The following is a 22,325-nucleotide window of genomic DNA, read 5'->3' on the forward strand; positions in this document are numbered from 1 at the left end:
AAATAAAATTTTTCCCAGAGGATCTGTGTGATTCCAACATGCGTGCTGTGCAGGACAGAGCTGTAACACTGAGGGTGAGTAGTCTTGAGGTGTGTACATGTTTGGTTTTGCCACTGAGATATTAGAGATCAGTGGTAGGTTCAAGAGACCGGTACTTTTTTTCAATACCCTAAAGAAGCACAAAAGCAGATTCTCACTGTCAGGAGGGAGAAATGACTTTTCTCACCATCATTACTGTTTGCTCTCCTGTGAGATGCGGATGCTCTTAGTTTTAAGAAATGGATTTGAAGTAGCTCAGCTTGTTTTTTAGGAAAATGCTTTGCTAGACTGTAATGATGTAATGATAAACTTGCACGGATACCGACAACTTTAGGCAGAGCTGTATTCCTGAGCAGCTCTAGACCTCAGTTTGGCATTGTTGTATAGCTTTAAATGAAGACATTGCCATCAATCAGCCTGTCACCTACCTCACTACCCACTTCTATTAAATGATTTCACTATCAGCTAAGATGGAGCACACCAGTGAGTGGCATATTATAAGTGTCTAGAGAGATTAGATACTGAAATGAGATGGATAACATCCAGGCTGCTGCACTGGATCCATGAGCTCCCAGTATTGCAGCTGCTAATGCATCATGCTTCAGTTGGATAAAACCTACAGCTGTGCTTCCACAATTAGTTTCCTTAACAGAGGGTGCAAGATGAAGGTGTGTAAAATCAACAAGCTACAACAACTGCATACAGTTTAAAAGCAATATGGTACCTATTGCTTTGAAGGTAATACAGAAGCATGTTAAACTATGTGTTTGATTTCATCAGATGTCTTAGCAAGCACTCAGCTGTACTCTGAGCCTCTCCGTGTTCAGTTTCTCTAACCAGAAGCTTCTAAATCTGTTTACCGTTATGATGGTCCTTGCTAAAAGATGACTTTAGAAACAATCATTGAAGTACCTGTAATAACTGCTCAACTAGGAAAGCTGAAAGCTGATGAAGCCTAAGATGGTGGTCGTCGTCTTTGAGGAAAAAATCTGTCAGCCCAGGGAAGTTGGTTTTGATAGGCTTTAGTGTGGGATTTAAAATTGGATGCACAGGTATTAATACACTGTCTTACTTTTTTGGTCTTATGATTAAAAACTGTTCTGCTGAGAAAAAGGTAGAGTATATTGGCAATAAAAAAAACAGCTCCAGGTAACGAGCAGTGGCATTTAAAGATCTGTTTCCTTTGGCATTATCCTTTTTGTACAGAGGGGCACAAACTTGGGAACAAAGAAAGAGAAATCTAGAATAATTAGTGACTCTGATTCTATGATTCTATGACTGACACAGGAGGTCAGTAGCCTTACCTCACGTGGGTCTGTTTGTGGTGTGTATTACACAACTACTTAATGAATGCTAGAGAAGTGTGTGAGGATCAGGTAATAATTAACAAGTCATGCCTAAATAAAAAAACTTGGCTGCTATCAGTTCATCTGTTCAGGCAGTAAGAGGAGTATGAAAACTTTGTAAATTTCCAATAATTAAATTAAAAAATGGAGTGACTTAAGCTCCCAGAGGTTAATGCTAGAGGATCTCTGCTCTATTTCCTGTTGAAATATATCTTTTCTAATCTACATCTAATGTATTGTTAGTGCAGAATAATCCCATATTTGTAGGTTAAAAAAAGTGCTTCTCAGAGTTTAAATACACACACGTGTATATATGCATGCATGTACACATATACAGATAGGAATAATTAAGGTTCTTTTGCTCATATTAATTACCATTGAAAATAATCTCAGTCTTCTCAGTTCAGTGAGCAAGCATAGCACATCCTTGTTCTTCATCAGGACCTCTGGCTGTTCCAGTAAACAAGTATTAAATAACATTCAGGGCAATAAAGTGGCAAAAGCTGTGGTATGTATTTTCTCAACCTTGTGTGGAAATAGTTGCAAAATAGAAATTTCAGTTCTGGCAAGATGATAGATGAGAATTTCAGCTCAGCTGTACCAGCATGTATAGTGTGATAGGGTCAATTATTGAACAAAATACAACTTCAGGTGAGCTGAGGAGCCTTCTGTGGTCAGAAAGTCATTGCCCAAATTTCAGTTTAGCAAGGAGTCTGAGCTCTGATGCTCCGTATGTGATGGCTGATTTCAGTCAGTTAATTGAAATAACTTTGTGTTCTATAAACACTGCAAGCAGAAACTGGGATGTGAAGGAAGAATTTCATAGGGGATTTAAAATGAGTCCCTTAAGCAATCCCATGTGCAGGCTGCTGAAGGAAGGGCAGGTGGTCTGGTGCTATTTAGCATCCTTTTTTTATTATGTAGGAAATCCTCTGACTGTGACTGAAACTCTGCCAAGTGTCCCCTGAGGTCCAGAATGAAAACAGCCTGTTGGTGATAGCCTGAGGGCAAGGAATGTGGCAAGGGCAGCTGCTGTGCTGCTGCCACCCAGGGGTGAGATGTTCCTGTGCTTTCCCTTGGGGGAGGGTGGTTCTCCCCCAGTGGTTTCCTCAAGCATGACTGGATCTGTGCACTAACATGGTGTAGCTATTACTTTCATTGCAAGAGAAAAATACCTTTCCCCTCACCTTTCATAAGGTGAGTCTGCCTTGCTTTTTCTCATGGAGACTGTGTTGGCCAGCAGCTCTCTGCATCCTCGCTGAGTGGGATGGGAGGGGAGTGGGCGGGCCTACGTCCCAGCCTGCACCTATGTGGCTCTCACTCAGTCTACTAAGATGCTTATTTATTTTCTAAAGAAAAAGAGTATTCAGGTAAGCCTGAGGTAGCATGGAAGATGCCAGTTTGCCTGAAAAATAGTCTTGTCTTATATTTCTAGTGAGAAGAAGCACTAGATTTTAGAGCAGCATTCTTTCAGATTAAACTGAGAGGTCCTCATGGATTCAGTATTCTTGCTTTTGACCCGCAGAAGAAATAGTCTTCAAAATCCTGCTGGTTATCTGTAGGATGGTTCGGAGTCCATCATGTCCTGCTAGCAAATAGTAATTTTAGTACAGTCTGGTGAATAAAATATTCACAAGTGTAAACTTTAACAACCTCATAGTTGCCAACATCAGCAGAGGTGACTGGATACTCCTGCAGGGCTTACCTGGTATTATTTCCGAACAAAATCCTGGCTTTAGGGCTTTAACTCCTGCTGACTCTCTGAAATGTAGCTGCAGTGCTGCTGAACTACCAGAAAAATCCTGTCATATGGATAATTTCAGGCTGTCAGCAGAAAAATAAAAAAAAAGTAGCAGGCAAGGAGACAGTACAAAGAATGGGTTAAATCACAGACTTCCTACCTCGTTGGTATTCCTGGGTAATAATACACCTACAGTGACTACACCGTGGGCAGAAAATGCCTACCTCTTTTAAAACATAATATATGCACTCCTTTGCCTTTTGAAAAGGATAGACACCAGCCAGATAGAAGACTGCTCTGCTGCATTAGGGCTAAAAATTAACCATCAAAACGTGTGCCTGATGTACAAGTTAATGTGCCAAGTCATGTGTTACACACAGACATTTGTGTACATGTTTAAATTGTTTTTGGCTATGTACCTCTAGCAAATACCATTTCTTGCCTGTCTGTGCTACGAGGACAGGGATGCATATGTTGTTAACCTGGCACAGACTGATTCACCCAGAGGTTTTCTTTCTGCAAGAGCTGTGTCTATGAGGCAGTGTCTCCTGTGTGAATCAAAGTGCCCTTGACTTGATCTGCAGTAAGCAGGAAGGAAGGTGCTTGATTTTTTTGATTTTTTTTTCCTCTGATGCAGCAGTGGCATCTGAGGAGGCTGAAAATATGAAGGAGACTTGAAAGTAAATTTATTCGTTTAATTTTTTTCCTTATGAAAAATATTTTTTTTAGGCTTAGACATGAAGGAGCTGATTGTTGAGAAGTTTCTGCTTACGGGTGCCTTCGAAGTAAAAGTCAGAGCTAGAAAATTCTGTGGTGGTTGCATAAGTATTGAAATTACAGCATTGCTGAAGCCTGAAAAGCAAGGAGTTGACTGGGGAACATATTTCTAATGTAATTTCTTCCTGACCTTTTTTTCTGTTTCACTTTGAGTTTTGATTAACTTCACATTAATTTTAATCACTGAACACTGTAGAAGAAAGGTTTTTTTTTTTGTTGTTGTTGAACTTCCAGCTGCTTTTCCTTTATTCTTCCATTTAGAAAATAAGTATTCCCAATACCTTCAGAAGCTGTTCTAGAAAACAAACAGGGAGGTCAAATTTGCCATTTTAGATCCCTTGAATTAGACAACAAGAATAAAAACAAATACAGATGATCTCTGTATCTCATAAAGAAAAATGAGTTAGAATTAACTCTTCTAAATCAGCGCATTTTTTTGGAGAACACTATGTCCCCTGAGCAGCATCAGACCCCTAGACATTTTCTGCTTGCCTGTAACAAGAATTACTAGACTATCACAGGAAGGAGGTTCCATGAACCTCTAATGCACTCTGTGGTCTGTATCCTAATTGAAAGATATTTTCAAGGAGAATCATATCTCCAAAGGAGACGTGCATCTCTTGTGTTGTCTGCCTCACTCCTGACTCTTCTGGGTAACTAGGTTACTGCTTGTTCCAGCACACTGCAAGTGACAGAAAAGGTCCGAGTGTCATTCTTTTGTGTCCCTCATGAGTGCTTTGCCTCTCATCTTGATCTGTAGTAGTACCTTCGCCATCTCTGACTGAATGTTTCCTCAGGAAGCTATTAGTTTATCCTCAGTATCTGTCTGCTGCCTTCATGTCAGAGGGCACGTAATACAGAAGATTTTCCTGGAGATAGGGCCACCCCAGTTGAGAAAAATGTGTCTAATCCCACTTCACTTTTTTTTGTCTTCCTGCAATTGCTCAGGGAGCATCAGCATATGTCGAGCTTCAGTATACACATCACCCACTCTGACATCTCATTCTGTAGGGTGTTGGGCTTCTTGGAAGAGACTCACTTTGCTAGACACGGCCCTCAGCTCATTCTAAGCCTGCCTGTTCTGTTGTGTGTTTTTCACCAACAGACAAGATAAAGACTTGTCCCATTGCCACTTCCTCTTTCTGTTTGCAATCTCTGCTCAGATTACAAAGGTTATGAAAGAGAGAGGTTAATTCACTTAGGCTATTTTCTGGCTTTATGAGGTTCCTAGTATGAATAAGTCACCTAGAGCTTGAATTCTGTATGCTTTGTTTTAAAATATCTATCTGGGGGCATATGTATTCCATTTTTAAACTCTATCATTACTTATTATTTAATAGTCAGTAGTATCAGTAATCTGTTATGAGCATTCTGTTTTAATTTTTCATCTGACAGAGTAAAAAGAATGTTCTGAATTTTTAACTGTTGTCCTAAGTTTTGTAGATATAGCCTTAAATGCTCCTAAATTCTACTTTCTGGAGTCATTAAAACTTTTCTTTCTCATTTTTCATCAGTCTTATCAAGGAATGCTGAATAATCAGAACAAAACAAAGATTACCTTCTGGTCTGCCTGATTTATTTTAATGAGAACTTTATTTTGAGAAGATCTTTCTGCTGTCAAAAAGGTGTCCTCACTTCACCTGTTTAAAGCAAACATGATCTGAAAATTTATAAAACTTTATCTTCAAATTACTGTGCACACATTAGCTAATTAGTCCCCACGATACCCAGAAATGGTAGGTAAATTATGTTCTATTATCTTGATTATAGCTGAAAAATCATTATCAAGAAACTGGGACTTGCCAAAGGTCACTTCTGAAGTCAGATCAAGACTTGGTGCATTCCTATGCCTCCTATGTGAGATGATTCTGCTTCTCTGTGCTACCATGCCTCCTCCCTATTGTTGCAGCTCCATTGCTGTACTTGTCTCTGAATCCTAGACATTCATATCAGAGTCCCCAGTGAATAGATTTCTGTGGAGCCACATATTCTCATTAGAGAGCACAGATCCTCAGTTAAAGACTGCCTGTTTATTCCTGCCTTCTTTTTTAGTAATGTGGTTTGGCAAAGGCCAAGGGGTGCTAACTGTCCCTAGGTTTAATGTGCCATGAGAATCATCTCTGGAATAATGGAGGTTTGACACTGGCATTTGCATCCTTTGGTCTGACAGGGCAAGAGTCTATGGCTCCGCCTTACACCCACAAGAATATATAGTTATTATGCCAGGTTTTTTTGTTCTTTATCTTTTCCTTCTGAAATTCCATAATTCCATGTAGTTGGATTGCAGCTGGAAGGAATGTGTGTGTGCATGGTGGTGGCCATAATGCTTGTGCAGGACTTTTAAGAGGAAAAGCTCTTTTGACCAGGTTGGAAAGGTGATGCCTCTCCCCTAGAGCTCTCAAAGAGATGAAATTGACTTTTTTTATTTCTTTTTCTTTCTGCCAAGCTGTTGTGCCAGCCATCAACATGTTTGACCTTCACACGCCACAGTAAAAAATGAGTGTATCAGAACACGCTGTCCAAAATCCTCAAATGTCCTTACAGCAAAGACTTCTCCCGTGCAAGCACTGATGATAATACATGAGGTTTCCCTCTGTGAAGTCTAACTCTTTTTTTTATTTGTTGGCAAGTTTGCAACAGCAAAATGTGCTCTTTTGACCACAAAATCTATTACTGCAAATTCCCTTCTTCCTGGCCCCTTGTGAGGGCCACTTTCTTGCTTGCGGCACATGCAAAATATATTGCTGTCATTTGAATTATTCCGATTAGGTCATTCTCACCTTGCTGAAAAAGGAGGGGGGATTTGTTGGTAGTTAATACAGTTTGAGATTTCAAGCTCTTGACAATCTTGTTCCTCTACTACTAGGCAGGTGATCAGTCATCCTGCTTTCCCCTTCCAGTGTCCCAGCACTGTTCTTCTGCAGTGGACACTGAAGTGCAAGACATCTCCATCCTCACAGTTATTTGTTCTTCTAATTCTAAAGCCACTTCTTGTCTCTCCTATTTGCTGTTGCTACATCCTGTTCCCAACATTTTCCTCCTCATTGCTTACACTGGGCCTGCTATTTTCTGTACTTCTGCTTCTACAGCGTGTCCTTCGCATGTCTGCTGATGACCACCGTTCCTCCTGCGTAATCCTGTGCTCTGTGTGCAGCTGGTCAGTTATCCAGTAACATTACTATGGCACCAGTAATGTTTTTAACTGCCTAAAAACATTACTGGTGCCATAGATTCTGGGTGAAAGGAGAACAGTCAGAGGGGACAAGATGTCGATGCCTCTAAAAGGGAGAAAAGTTTGGTGTTCAGAAAGGGCTACAGAAATAGAAAGCCAGGCAGAAAAGTGTGTGAAGAAAGTTCACAAGCCCTTATCTTCCTGATCGACATGGAAACCTGTTTTCTTCTCAACTGATGTACAAACATATGAGAAAAGCCCACTTCAAACAAGCTAAAGAACTGCAAGCAAAACACGTGGAATGTTATTTGGAAATAACACAGAGGAAATTAGGAAGAGAGATTCTTTTTTCTTAGTTCATTAGTTAGTTATTTAAAAAATGATTACATCCTAAATTGCAAGGCAGCAGTGAGTTCTTCTAACTGGAAGAATTCATTTCAGCCTGCTGACTTGGCTTGAGAGTGTTTCTGCGGACTGTGGGCACTTAATAGCAGGACTGTGGCAAGGACTTGCAGAGAGCAGCAGTAGGGATTCTGCAGCTTGATGGCTTTGTATCATCTGGAATTTGTTCTTGATTACAACTCGCATCATAGGCAGTGCAGCTAGTGAATGAGAAGACTCATTTTCCACCCGTATCCAGATCTCATTGCTTTAACAGCTTCTGGTCTTCCAGTAAACTTGGTACAGGGCTTGGGAAGGTAGTTTCTGCTCATAAATCATCCACTGAGTTTTTTCCAGAAGATCTTTCTCAGCTTTGTGCCATCTGTGTAAATTGCAGCTCTTTTAGAGAAACCTTTACACCAAGCTTCTGCTGTATCTGGACAAAGTCATGCACAGGCGCACAGTAGAAATCTTGTTTTTTTGTTCTTTTGCTCAAGTTGTAAAAATGAGGAGCCAGGGAACCACAGAAATGGATTTCTACTAAAAAGTTTTGCAGCTACAAGAATTGGTGACATGCCCACAGCCACTGTAAGTGGAAATCACGCCTGCTAGGCTGGCAAAAGCCTGCTGGGCTCCTGGGATGAGCAGCAGAGATACTCTGGTGGCTAAAAAAAGCTATCATTCCTCACGTTTGTGTCTAGGAGCTCTGCTTAAATTGACCACGTTTCTCACACCTGTAAGCACATATATATACCTGCTAAAATAGGTTTAGGACTGTCTTGCTACAAAGAGAGAAGATGAAATTTCTTCATGGTCTGACTTGGACCTTGCTGCTGAAGTCAAGAGCCAGTTCAGTTTATATTTGCAACAAATGCCATGAAATCAAAGAACAGTTACGTGTATTGCTCCCAGCAGACATACACGTACTATGAAATTCTGCTCGAGCGAAGGAAATGCAGACAAGTACTTCATGCAGGTGATTATATATACAAAATAGGCTGAGATGGTTTTCTTGTAGTACACAGACAACAAAAGACCAAGGAGCACAGTTCCACACTCCCCAACTTTTGCTCATATTTGCACCACAGTTCTCAGCAAGGTTCCTTTTGCATCTGCATTTTCCATAGTTCCTAGTTTCTCCCTTTCTAATAATCTAAGAGACAAGATGACAGAACAGATTAGAAAGATACCTACAAATAATACCGTACGTAAAGAGGCATTTACCCACTGAGTCTTAAATCTCGTTCCCTGATTTGGTTCTATTTTTAAAAACTTTATCTTACTTGACACTGACAATGATTCATATAAATATGAAGTATTCATTTGTAGTCCACTGCACATAAGCAAAGCTAAACTGTAATGTTCTTTGGAGTTTTACCCTGTAGGTCTTTACTTAGGTCTGGGAAATGGGATGGGCAGATTCCTTTATGGATTACTTTTCAATCTGGCTTTGTGGACGTACATTAAGTAGGACAAATGTGATGGTTTTAAAGTGTTGAATGGCATTCATGTTTCATAATTTTTTCTTCTTATTTATTTTTCTTCATCAGGGTATAAAAATAAGGTGTTAGACTGAACTAAAACCTAAATGTGAACATTGTAGAGTATAGCATTTCTTATTGGTAATTCTTTTTGGTGCTGTGGCTACACAGAACAATTCTTACCATTACAGTTATCCTTTCGCTACATCTCATTTTAACTAAATCAATTTTTAAAATGTTATATTGTCCCAATATTTTGTTCTTTTTACTGCACAACAAAGCTACCGAAGCACTCCTTTTTTTCCCCCCCAGTATCTGTCACTTTCGAATTCTAATACAAGTGCTTTTATTATAGCAGGAGATTTGAAAATGTATAGCAAAGCTCAAGAGCTACCTCTGCTCATAAGAGTGCTTTGCAAGACATAATGTAAATTGCAGTAGGGAGATACTTAACAATATACCCTTCGTAGTTTCCATGAAAATTTTGAACAGATTTTGTGTGTATCTTGAAGGTGGTGAACGCAATAGCTGGAATGCTTATTGATCACTTATTTCCGTGTTGTTTGCTTATGGCAGACATAAATCATATGTGCTGTAAAAGGCACTAACCTTTCAAAGACTGGTTCCAGTGCTTTTCCAAGTTAAACTTATCCTGGCGGTAGTTTAATTGAAATTGCTTTTCTTCAGTGCACTTTGAAACATTAAAAAGTAATGTCATGGTTTTATGACAAGTAATAAAATGTGAAAGATCAATATCAGCTTAAATGAAAAGAATGTTTATGTTGAAATATTGATGAAAATGCAGCCTTCAGAGATTTTGAAAATACTTGTATTTACATGGCATGACTGAAAGGTGACTGATAGCCCTGGGAAATATAGGTCTGTTCAGAACAAATTATGCAATGTGTCCTTAGACTGACTTGGGAGCTCAGTTCCTAGCGTGGCAGAACTGCCTTGGCTCGGGGGTAACAGTCCTCTATGTCCATTGAGGTAATACTTCTTGTACATTTTGTACATTCCTTCTCCTTTAAGGCTGTGCAGATATCCCTAAAGCTCACTTTAGAGTAAGCCACCTGATGATATTTGGTCGCTTCCTAACAGGTACTGCCTCCAAACTAGTGAGAAATTGAATATAAAGAACTACAAAGCTTAAGCTGAGTGGTCTCTAGCCTGTATCTGTTATCTGCTGTTTATCTTGCTGAAGTCAGTAGCACAGAATTATCACACGAGGCGGTTTCTTAGTTCCATCTTATTGGGAAATGCTGCTCTGTCACATACCCACTGTATTACTTTGTGAATTCCTCAAGCTGTACAAGCTATCGATTTCACTGTCTGGATGACACAGCTTTCGAAGTTGTGAAGTCTCTTGAGTGGAGATAGATGAAAATATGAAATTCTACAGTTATAGGGATATACTGAACTTTAAATTTCGTACTTCTAACAAAAAAAACCCTCCATAGCCTCTGCATTACTGTGTAAGGAAAACTTGCACACAAACTAGTATCCTCTAGTGTTTTCATTTGAGCACGATTTGAAAACAGCTCATATTCTGCACATAGTTGGTATGCTCAAGTACATTTAAAGGACCGTGCCTGTTAGTGACAAAAAATAGTCAGCATTAACAAGACTTTGTTATAAGGTAGCTATCAGCAATACTAAGGTAGTTTGGGGCATATGCAGTTAACAATAGTATAGGCGCCGGGAAATGTAATGTTATCTGAAAAAATTAAGTCCGCAGGGCTTGTGCTTTGAGAATAGTAAATTAGAACTCACATGGCTATATCCTTTCAAGAGTCTGGCTTTGGAAGAGAGGATGCAGGAACTGAGTGCTATATCCCTATGTTGCAGGATGGATGAGGGTGCACGCCCCTGCTGTCCTTGCGCTGGCTGGCACATCTCATACGCACACTGCATCCTGTGAAGGATCCTAGTTTTGGGTGATCTCCTCCACTAGTCCGGGTTTGTCTGGGAAACTGTATCTGAGTAAAGTATAAAACTTTCCCACAGCCAAAACCCCACAGTGGTTTCTTCAGAACTAACAGACGCAAGCATGCAGGGCACACATAATGACTTCAGTTAGAACTGCTAACAAATGCTCTCTTGATAATCTGCATTAATTCAATTGCTTGCAATCATCTCAATCATCTGTCCAAATCTCTGCTTTCTTCTTTTTAATTTGCTTTCTCATAAACTCACACCACGTAGCTCCGTGTATCTTTCTGTTTTAAATGTGATCTTGGAAGTGCACTGTGTGGAGAGTTCTGCATGAATGCAAAAGATACCCTACCAGAACAAAGGTTTACCCTGTTGCCCAGATATCTTTTGAAAACAGTCAGTGTTCTGGTTAGGAGATGCTGTAGATGATGATCATATATGTGCGAAGGTAAATATGTGTTTTGGAGTTGAAGATATCATAGAAATGCTCCCAAAATTCAAACTGTTCATTTGCCTTCAGTCTGTGTTACGCTGACTCTTACAAAGTAAAATGAGCTTTTCTTAGTGGAGCAGGTTCTCTAAAAGATGTTTTCTTTACAACAGCAAATGCACTTTTGCTGTATTGATTTCCTGCTGCATAGACATAACTAACATATCAGGAGATCTATACAAGATTAAAATTTACCTTAGGTCTTTTAATAAAATTGCTAGCACCTTTGGGACTCCTTGTCAGGGTGAACAGTGAGCTCTTATCAGCTGAACACGAGATTTTCACCATTGCTTAAGCAAAATTCAGATAAACATTTGCTACTACCTTCCTTTCCCCCCAGACAACAACAGCAACAAAAACAACAGCAATTGACACAATCTGGTATTGGTTGTGTTGTAGTACAGTTAGGTTGTTAGGTTTGCCCTGACAAGTTCTTTACTGAAAAAACTTGAGTTAAAATCAGTTCTGCAGTACGCGGGACACATTCCCAAGAAGTGCTAAGACGTATTGTCACTAGGTTTCTTGCAAAACTCCACACTATAAGCAACGGGGAGACCTGTGCTAAAAAAAGAAAGAAGAACAGCACAATGTGGCCAATATGTTGTTTTGTTTTTGGAGTAGAGATCAAAGGCTGCTGTGAAGATGAGCCCTTTTGCGTTTAGTGCTGTGTCAGTTTCACAATTATCTTTGTCCTGAAAAGTTCTGCCAGAGACAAGGGTCTCTGGCTGGATCCCGTTAACATCAGTGTAGCTGTGTTCACGTCCCCACACGGTGGGGTTGGATTTGGCTGAAGGTCTCTTAGCTCCTTATCATGTCCTTTTCTGCTGCAGACATGACCTCCATTCCACTGGAGGTTATTGGTGCTCAGCATTTTTAGAGATTTCTCCTTATACATTTTCCTGAAGTCTGTTATAAATTTGGAACGTTCTAACTGAAGTTTTTCATTTAATTTGTGACCAGACAAATCTCAACACTGGCCTCTGCCATCCATACCTGTCAGTTGCACTGGCATAATGAAGACAGTGCAGGAATTCAAGGTGAAAAACAGAGTAGGGTCAATGGAATGAGTTTTTCAAAGTGAAACCTGCAGCCGAATTTCTGATGCATGTGAAATAATGAGCAACCTGAACTGACTAGATCTTTCTGTATTTAAATGGGGAAATGAAGGCAATGCTTCAGAGGGCAAAGATGGGCAGGATTAAGGATTCTGCTGCAGTAAAACAAGGAGCTGTTATTCTGTCGGTGTATTTCTGTGCATGTTTTGACGTGTGTGTGTCTGTGTATGTGAATGCTGAGTAGATGATCCAGGAAACCGTGTAAAGATGTATTCAGGTTGATTGTGCAGACCAAAATGCCTGGCTTAGCTCTGGGAAATCAAAAGACTCAGTGGGAATAGGCTTTGCCTTCTTTTATTTAAAAGCAAATAATCAATCTTCCTTCTTTTTAAAAGGGGCATTCTTTCCCAGGTTTTCAAATAAGAAGCCAGTTGGATATTTTGAACTGCTTCACGCTGTTAAGGCACAGAGATGGTCTTGACTGAGCATTTTTCTCAATGTAAATCTAGCAGCACTGAGGTTTGCAGCTGCTCCTGAAGTATCAACATAATTACATAAGTGTGTGCCAGCAGCGAGTGCCTGTGCTGGTGGATCATGTGCAGCACACACATCACTGGCTGTCCGCAGCACACTGAAAGCAGAGATTTATTGCATTTACAAAGGGCCATTACAATGCAATTTTAACTTACTGTCATTAAAGGGTCTTACATCATAAGCAATCGCTGTAAAAAGCCTTGGACTGAGATTTATTCTTCATTTTTATAGCATGATTTATTAGAGCCCCCATTATATCTTATAATTCATATCTGAAAGAAATAAAAATCAATTAGGGCCTGGTCCTATCACCTTTACCCGTGCTGGGTAGTGCCCTGTGCTCAGCCTTCCTGGAGTAAGGGATCACTACGAGGCGAGGAGCAAAGACAGCCAAATCTGGGTCCTTACTGAGCTCAGGAGAGAAAGTACCAATTATCTGAGAAATGACAGCGCTTCGTTTATCTTCTGGGGAGGGGGTGGTTCTCCATAGATTGAGAGATATCACTGATTTCATCTGATCCTAGCACTGCACCTCCTGGGTACCATTTGGAGTGATTCACATATTTATATAACGCATCATTCAGCAGAGAAAACCCAGTCAGCCTTCTAATACTGTTCTTTCCTCAGATCAAATTCAGCATATAGCAACTAAGCTAATTGCCATACAGTTGCAAAGATCTCAAAATGGCTGTTCTGTTAGTGTGATTCCACAAGAACACACTCAAATTTCATAAAATCAAGCCTATACAAAATGGAAACTCAGCTTTGCCATCTGTACTTGCACAAGAAAGGATTACTTACTTGATTATCAATTAGGGCTCAATTTTTCAATCTGAATACCCCTCTTGCCCTTCTTATTATGAAGTACAACACTTGGATATGATTTGATTGAGTATTAATTGAAGTCATGTGCCTTGAATGGGGATGTATTCTATAGCCCTTTGCAGTGAAAAATGCCATTAAGATTATGAAGAGCTCTGTCGATATCAGAGCTCTGTGTTTTGATGCAATGTGCTAAAGATTCATAGGACTTTAAATGATTGTGAAAATACATATTTAAATGTGAACGTTCCTAATAAATTGCTAACATCTATCACACCTCAGTGCTTTGGAATGGGAATATGCAGTGCGTTTATTAAAAAGGCAGCACGCTGCAATTAATCTGCTATCTTGAACCACACTGCAGGAATGTGCAGTTCTATCCTTGAAGCTGCTGGCAATGCTGGCACTGAATTCCAACAACAGTAAGGCTGCTCCCTCTCTGCTGATTTGCTACCATCTCTCCTTATGTTAAAAGAAAGGCAGTATGTATAGACTTTACTGAAGTAGTACCATAAATATACACAGACCAGTCATGTATTTAAAAAAACAGAACATAAAAAGATGAGTACCACTCAATACTAGACAGTACAAAAAAAAAAAAAAAGAAAAAGGAAAAACTAATTAGTAAAATAATTTTCCTAGGTATAGTCTAACACATCACATTTTGGTGAGCAGCTCTAAAATAGAAATATTATAATTGATCCTAGAATCTTTTTATCCTTTGCCTCATGATGCACCAACACAGAATACGGTATTTTGTTGCCTTTTATTCCTAACCAAAACCAAAATAGCAAATGTCAGGAGAAGGGCAAGGAAAATAACTGAAGAACGTGTAGGGATGGATTAAAGACAGAAGAGACCTAATATCATCCAGAAACCAGTAGCTAAATTCGCATCGATTTCAGTGGCACTTAGGTTACATTTTTAGAAGTATTTTGAGATAGTTAATTTCTGAAGTCCTTCCTCATATGGAAATCCCACTCAGCATTGTGGGAGGTGGTGGTGATAGGAGGCATATATATGTGTGTGCGTATGATTGTATGATCCATACAATCTTAGCCTTGGCTAAATCGAGTAAATTTTGTAACCTAGAAACATTGTAATTAAGTAAGATTTGGCAACAGATGCCTTTCTTTTTTAAGGTTTCAAAATAATAGAAATAAAATTGCAAATAGGCAAATGTATTAGAAAACAACCCCTCCATGAATTAGAACTCCTAAGCCTGCACTATGCAGCCAGAGATTTGTCAGGTGGATAACATCATCCCTCTAATCTCCCTGTGAGGTTGTGACTTCAAAGGCTGCAAGACTTTCCGGGCAGACATCACATCTTCCTGTGTGTTTCTGAACAACTTGAACCAATGAAGTCATGATTCTGCACAGCTGCCACAATCAGGTTTTTTTTTCTTGGCGGTGGCTTTACTATTTATTACTTCTGAAGCCAGGGGAGCAATTCGCAGGGGTTATTTGTAAGTGTGCCTGTTCCCACCTTGGCTAACTCAGCAGGGACAGAACCTGGGAGGTAGCCAATGCTTTCCAGCTGGGATCGCAGAGGCTGCTTTGGGCAGCGTGCAGAAGAGCCAATACCTGGCTTCCTCGTGGGTTATGTAAGGATTTGTAGTAGCGTTCCCCTTGATGGGAAAAAATAGGAATACGATAGGATTTTAGGAGCTGTGTTAATACTGAATGACAGAATGGTGGTTAATAGATGTCTGTCTGTAATTCCATTATACTACAGGCACACGGGAAACTTCATTTAATGCAGGATTCTCATTTTTCCAGGGCTGTAATGCAGCGTGCAGTTAAAATTAGGCTGTCTGGTTAATTGTCAGTGTGCAGTGAGAATTGCTTCAGTGCAGGATTAGACATGCCTCTGCAGGGGGGGCTTTGCAGAAAGGCCCAGGGAGGGAGCAGCAGCTTCATCGGGGCCCCATGGAAGAAGCCCCCCTAGTAGAGGGGTGCCTGTAGGTAGAGGAGGTGTGGGGTGGATCTCCTCTTCCTCCTTGCCTGCTCACATGTGGTGGGACCCCCTGAGGCACTCATCCCTGGAGCACCCCTGGGCCAAGCACGTCCCCACGGGATGGCAGAAGGATAAGCTCTCCTTGTGCAGAGTGATGCTCTCCTGAGCTTGGCCAGGTTAAGGGATGAGTGGGAATATCCCCACAGCCTCTCAGCACCAAGACAGTACTGTTATCAGGAGCCAGGACCCATAAGCCTACAGGATGCAGTCCGTATGGGGAAATGAACATAGCAAGGTGGAAGCGCTCTTGACTGTACAAACGAAAGCTGGAACAAGTCCCTGGGGACCACCTTTTTGTCATCTCTTCCTGCTATCATTTTACTGCCTTCTTCCTGTGTCAGAAATTTATCTTTCAAAAATCCCCCACTGAGGAAAGCAGATTCCTCTGCAGGGTGCAAAGGGAGAGAGGCGGGAAGAGCGAGTGAGTTTTGCCATAAGCCTCTCCTCTTCCAGATCAGAGCTGTATAGCATATGCCAGGACAGCAAGTCAAGCTGTTGAGGACTTACCATAGGAGCCTGACCAGCTTTTATTTAAAAACAGTTCAAGAGTTTATTTGGAAGGACTGCAAAGCTTTCCTTAGGGTTCATTAATGAAGCTTAACTGTCCAATCTGAATGTGAGCTCTTGCATGGGATCTCAGCTGAGAGCTCTAAATTCCCAACCACTGACTAACCTAGCAGCTGTGCCTGAACACCAGCACCAGCTTATCCCGCTGGGGAGGAGGAGGAAGGGGGCAAAGATGTTTGAAACATATTGGCCAGACTCCCTGCAAAGTCAGTGGGAGTTTTGCTTGTGTACGAACAGCATGCCCAGACATACAAATAAAGGAGATGGGGTGCTAGGAAAATATTTTCCATGAGCTGTGTGTGTGCAGAGTGGCCTGCGACATCTAACGAGTGCAGGAAGCAGGAACTATTACAACATAACACCCAGATACTCTGCTCCAGTGTCTGTGCAGCTTTCTGTGCAGCTCCAAGGAGGTTTTTCCCTTTGCATCTACTTGCAGAAAATAAATGTACAAAGTTGACTGAAGACGTGAAAAGGTTTCTAATAAGCTTTGAAGAAATGGCTCCCCAGTTTTGGTGACGGTGGGGTGGCATTTTAAAAATCCACCTGGATACGTACATGGTATCTTTGTAAAGATGATCTTTTCCAGCACCTTATCTGCTGCTCTGTTCTGATCTCCAGGTACCTGCCCCTGGCCTCTGTTACCTGAAACATGGAGCCTTTATGTTATGGAGAAGCGCAGTACGCTTTACTTCATTAAGGTATGTGTCTAAGGCAAGGTGTGATTTGAAACAAGCACCTTCTCTTAAGACATAGAAGCCCATGCAGCAGTTTTATCATGTGCTTGATCTTTTTAGGAATTTAAGTTATTTAAGAAATTAGTAATTAGAAAATGTGAACGTAATTAAACCCAGCCAGTACAAACTGGGATCTTATGCTTTGTTAATAGTTTGTGAACAGACAAAATGTGCAGTTAGTTGATTTTGCCTGCAACACACAAGTGCTCTTCCCTTTTACCCTGGCCACCTACAGTGAGAACTACACTGAGATCAGATATTTAGCACAAGTTGGATGCTGGTCAGACAAGGTAGTCGTAGGTTTTTGTGTTTGTAAACATCACAAGGCTCCACAAATGGCTCGGTTTGAGTAAACGCTGAGCCTTCCACAGACAGTTCCTGGACGTTCACTGCATTCATGTGCCACACACAGTCCAGAGAAATCTTGGTTTTCTGCAGGTTTTCACTTCATCTTAACATTCATATGCCACATCCCTAGTACTAGTCCTTGCCCAAGAGTAATAGTATAAAGGTCACGTTAATCAGTGCTTATATTAAGATGTTATTCAGATGTACAGTTTGGTGTCCGATATATGTTTACAGTAATCGTCATCATTATAGTCTAAGATGAATGACAAATTTTGTGATGTAAACTTTAGACAAAATGGCAGTGAATCAAAATTTTTGCAAGGCTAGAATAGAGTTAGCAATGAAAGCAGTGTACACAATTATTAGGGAGGTAACACCATTCGTTGCCTCACTATACTAAGGATTGCTTTAATATAGCATTCACTTGTTAATGATGCTATCAATTGTTTTACTGTAAATTAGCTATTGTGAGCTTGAGATCTTTTCTGCAGTGTCTGTCATTAGGTTACAGGAGCATAAATCAGACTCTCATCTCTTTTTACATCCATAACCATAACGTATGGCTTTTATTAGAAAATGTTAAGTGTCTTTTAATGTCTCCTTAATGGACAACGTGTGCATGTGTTGATGATGAAAGCCATCTTCCTTCATACGAAATATTAATGCGTACAGCCTGTGTCTCCATAGATACGAGTTAAGGAATGATATTTAACCTATGAAATATTCAGTATACACGTTAAGTTCAGAATTTGTATTTTCTACAGTTTAACAATCCTTTAGGGAAGGAACAAGTTAAAGGTAAATCAGGGATTGAATTCTACCGGGTATGCATGTGTAACTGTGAATAAATGATATGGCAACCACTGACAAAAAAAATCTCTCTATAAAATGCATATCTCTAAAAGGAAATACCCCATCCCCATAGAGAATTAGGGAATGGAATTTATATCCTCCTAGGAATCCAGCCTGTACATCACAAAGACTCATTATCGGTTATATATTTTGCCCTCCAAACTGGAATGCTTCCAAGAAAAAGGGTGTTTTAGTCTCTGTAGCCTTTTCACTGGGGCAGCTTTATCCGTTTAGCCCTTGGACCATTCCACAATATCTTGGACAAGAAGACTGCTTTGACCTGAGATCTGTTTACCAACACATTCCTGGCCACCAGAGATCTGCTCTTCAAATTAACGCCTGCTAATGCTGGGCTTGATTAAAGGAAGCCAATGAAGCCATTGGAAGGATACCCTCCAGCCTTCCCTCTCTGTTTCCATGTTCCCTTGGCAGAAATCAGGGATTTGAAAGCTGCAATTCAACAGCATCATCCTTTCATGTTGCGGTAAATATTTTATTATTCCTTTACCCTCCATGCTGTTTAAAGGAATTCATTTAAAATATTTACTTCTTTGTTCAAGGAGGAAACCTCCAAAGGGTATGCAAACAAGAACATTTAGAAATGCACCAAGATGTAAGTGCAGGCTCTGCTCCAGCTTTCCCCATTCATTCAGGCTGCAGACCTGGAGGCTCCCTGCCGGAGATCTCTGCTCAGCCCAGCAGCCTCCAGCAGCCGCTGTGCCCCCCATTCATACTCAGCCAGCTTCCCTATTTCTGTGCCCTTCATTTCCACTTCTTTCCTCCATCTATCTTATTTGCTCCTAATCTGCTCTGACTCCTTGGATCCTTCTCAGGAACAGCACTTATCCTCCCACACCAAAGCACCAGTCATCACCACGGAGGGCCAGCAGCAATTTTATGCCTCCCTACAGCTACTTTAGGAGATGAGTGACACCTGTCCAAGCTGATTCTTTTGTGAATGCACTGTCTTCCAACTATTCCTCCTGCTTACCAAAACAAATGCCTTGGGGGTTAATCCTGCTCTCACTCTCTGAATTTAATCTTTTATTTACCTTTGACTTTACATTCAGAATCAGACCCTTGTCAGTGTCACTGTCCCCATACGTAACAGCACTAAGGTACTCCTTAGGGGAGTTGGGTGCCTTTTTAGGGCCATTGTTATTGCCATTTATGCAGTGAACTGCACCAGCGTGCATTCCCTTTTCAAAACTGCAGGCACCGGGAGGGAGAAGTTGCCCTTTGATAGCCAGGTGAGAAGCCCCTCAGACAGTGTCTGTTCTCTATGAATGAACCCTCTCCTCTGATTAATACTTCACATTTCCCTCAAGGGAAAAGACAGGATGGGAGGTAAGTATGCAACTGAATTATCCATTCTCAGAAAAGCAGGATCATAAATATTTAACATGATACGTATGAGAAAAGAGAAAGGAACAGACAGCCTCTCCAGTCCAAGCTAAGCAGCAATCCAAGCCCCCTGCTTCTGTGATCCCTTTTCCATCTCCTACAGGGAGAGCAGTTAGCTCCTAAGAGAGCTGGAGTAGGTGCCTCTCTGCGGGGGCAGAGCTGACTGGGGAAACCTGGGCATGGAGGGAAATACCTGCTGTAACTGAGATCTCCCTTTTCCCACAGGAAAAGTGCCTGGCCTACGAATGGGACCTGCTCCGGGCTGTGTTTTTCTAGAAGCCCACACGTGAGTACATGAGCTTGTACCACGGTGTCCACTTGGGCCCCGTGCATGGGACGTGCTTGAGAATGTGGCCTACATCCCCAGGCCCTGCGCATGGTTGTTGGGATGCCTGCTGTGCTCTGCCTGTGGTACTAAGCCCGGCACCACCGAGCAGAGGCGGGACTGAAGGGGGTAGCGTTTTGTGAGGGTGCTGCTTGCATAGCTTACCCTTGCATATCTGGAGGAGTAGGGGTCCTCAAAGAGCGCCCAGATGCGGGGCTGCCACCGTCTCCAGAAGCCCCCAGACCTGCCATCCGGGGAGTCACTGAGTGCGAGGCGTTTTGTCATCTCCAGCTCCTCTTCGCCATCGCCAGAGTCTCCGGTGCCATCTATGTCTCCGTCCTCGGCGCTGCTATCCAGAGGCGCCCCACCAAAGCTGTCCAGAGCCTCTTCGGCGTCGCGGTGCTGCCGGTAGGTCATCCAGCAGCAGGGCTCCACGTCGGTCTCATCGATGCCCCAGAAGGCCAGCTCCTCCTCGTACAGGGGCCCGCACACGTCGGCGGGGCAGTGCAGCTTGCCGGTGCGGTAGTAATTCAGGATGTGGGCGAAGACGCCCGGGTGCCGGTCAAAGAAAAACTCATCCGTGCGGGGGTCATAGTCGAAGTGGCTGTGGGCATCGGGCTCGGCGATCCAGGCCAGCCGCGTGCCGGGCAGGGTGCGCAGGGTGCTGCGGTAAGTCTGGTGCCTAGTCCCTCCCACGTTGATCACAATGCGGTCGCTCTCGTCGCCCTGGCCCATCTCGTCTCTTATCAGGCATGTCGCAGCCTCATCCAAGCGAGCACGGAGGGCGGCGAGCCCGCGAGGGGACGGCTGCTCGGCGGCAGGCGCTGCGAAGCCGAGCCCCGCTCCGGGTCACGGCCCGCTCCCGCTCGGCGCCCGCGGCCGGGGGCTGCCGGGGCCGCGCCGCCGTCGGCTCAGTCAGGGGCGCGGGGGCCGCGGGGGCTGCAGCCGCGGCGGTGGGGCGGGAAGGGGCGGCGGGGACATGCTCCGGGAGCGCGGCCGCTGCGGAGGCTGGGGAGCGGGGACGGGGCGGAGGGGGAGGTCCCCGCCGGTTGGACGTGGCCGAGACACCCGGCAGAGAGGGAGGGGAAAAAAGGGGGGAAAAAAAAAAAAAGGGAGAAAAAAAGGAAAAATCGCGGCGGCGGTGCCCTCCGGTGCTCGGCTGCGGGGCCGGAGCCGGTGGCAGCCGGGGGCGGCGGCGGGGCTGCTCCCGCCCTGCCCGGCGGGGGCGGCGGGGCCCCGCTGGTGCTGAACGGACAGCACCGCGCAGCCGCTTCCTCCTGCTGCGCGCCGCGCCGAGCGCGTCGCCTGGCCGGGCTCGGGGCCGGTGCGGGCGGCGGGGACCCGCGACGCCGCCGCTGCTCCTCCCGCTGCCGCCGCCGCTGCCCGGCGGCTCGGTGCAGCCCGCCCGCCCGCTCGCGCAGGCGCGCCGCTCCCGCCCGCCGCCGCGCGCCGGGTCCTAGCGCCGGCCGCGCCCCGCAGAGATGGGTCTGGAGCCGCTCGCCGGCGGAGCGGTGCCCCCTTTCCCCGCCCTAGCAGCCGCCCTCGTGGCGGCTCCGCGACCTCTGTGGCCGCGCTTAGGTGAACCCCCGCCGCTCTTCTGTAGGCGAGGAGACAAAACGTCCCGTCAGCCCCGGTGTACGTGTCCCGGGTGCTGAGCGGGGGAGGGCGAGGGGCATGGCAGCGCCGGGGTGCGGAAGGAAGCGTTGCAGGAGCTGTGGCAGGATGCAACAGAGGCCTGAAGCGACAGGTTGGTCCCGAGGCTGACGGGGCAGAAAGAACGCCGAGGAGCGTAGATGCTCTTTGTCTGGGCGGCTCGTGGGAAAAGGGAGCACAGAAATCAGGAGCGCGGTGAAGTTCAGAAGGGCGCGTGAGGCTGAACCAAGGATGTACTGCAGCCACCCTCAGCTGGTGACAGAGCCTCCAAGAAGAGCACTCAGGTGCTCTTGAACAGAGAAAGGCTGGAGTACTTGTAGGGGTCTGAGAACCCCAGTGCAAAAATACCATCCAAAATCCTTGAGAGTTGCCAGAAGAAAGGCAGGGAGTGAGAAGAGAGCGGTGAGCTCAATCGTGGAATTTGGAAAGGGAAAGGGAATGAAGATGATAGTTTGTTGCCAAAATAATGGTAGTTTTTTTGTTGTCCCATTCAGCCGTTGTTTCTGATGGTCACTGATCCAGGGGCCGAGGGGAAAGCACTGCAGAGCATGTTCTGAGGGTCATGGGAGTTAATCTGGAAGAGATCTGAGGTCCTTTCTCATCCTCTTAGTCTTGCCTTCCACGTTCCCTTAGCCACATCAGCATTT

The 22,325-nt window shown here is 43.5% G+C and overlaps 1 protein-coding gene across 4 annotated transcripts in view; it reads right to left on the bottom strand.

The window, feature by feature from the left end:
* Positions 1 to 20,822, bottom strand: part of KCNC1 (potassium voltage-gated channel subfamily C member 1) — a 99,397-nt gene extending 78,575 nt beyond the window's left edge. For all 4 annotated transcript variants that reach the window (XM_065755247.1, XM_065755245.1, XM_065755248.1 and 1 more), the window contains exon 1: positions 20,191 to 20,822. In XM_065755247.1, coding sequence (XP_065611319.1) covers positions 20,191 to 20,760 — 570 coding nt within the window. In that variant the 5' untranslated portion in view covers positions 20,761 to 20,822. The remainder of the gene's footprint in view (positions 1 to 20,190) is intronic.
* Between the last annotated feature and the right edge of the window lie 1,503 nt (positions 20,823 to 22,325).

This window comes from Cyrtonyx montezumae, unplaced genomic scaffold (genome assembly GCF_038088225.1).
Source record: "Cyrtonyx montezumae isolate F1298 unplaced genomic scaffold, pur_monq_1.0 scaffold_10, whole genome shotgun sequence".
Classification (NCBI taxonomy): Eukaryota; Metazoa; Chordata; class Aves; order Galliformes; family Odontophoridae; genus Cyrtonyx; species Cyrtonyx montezumae.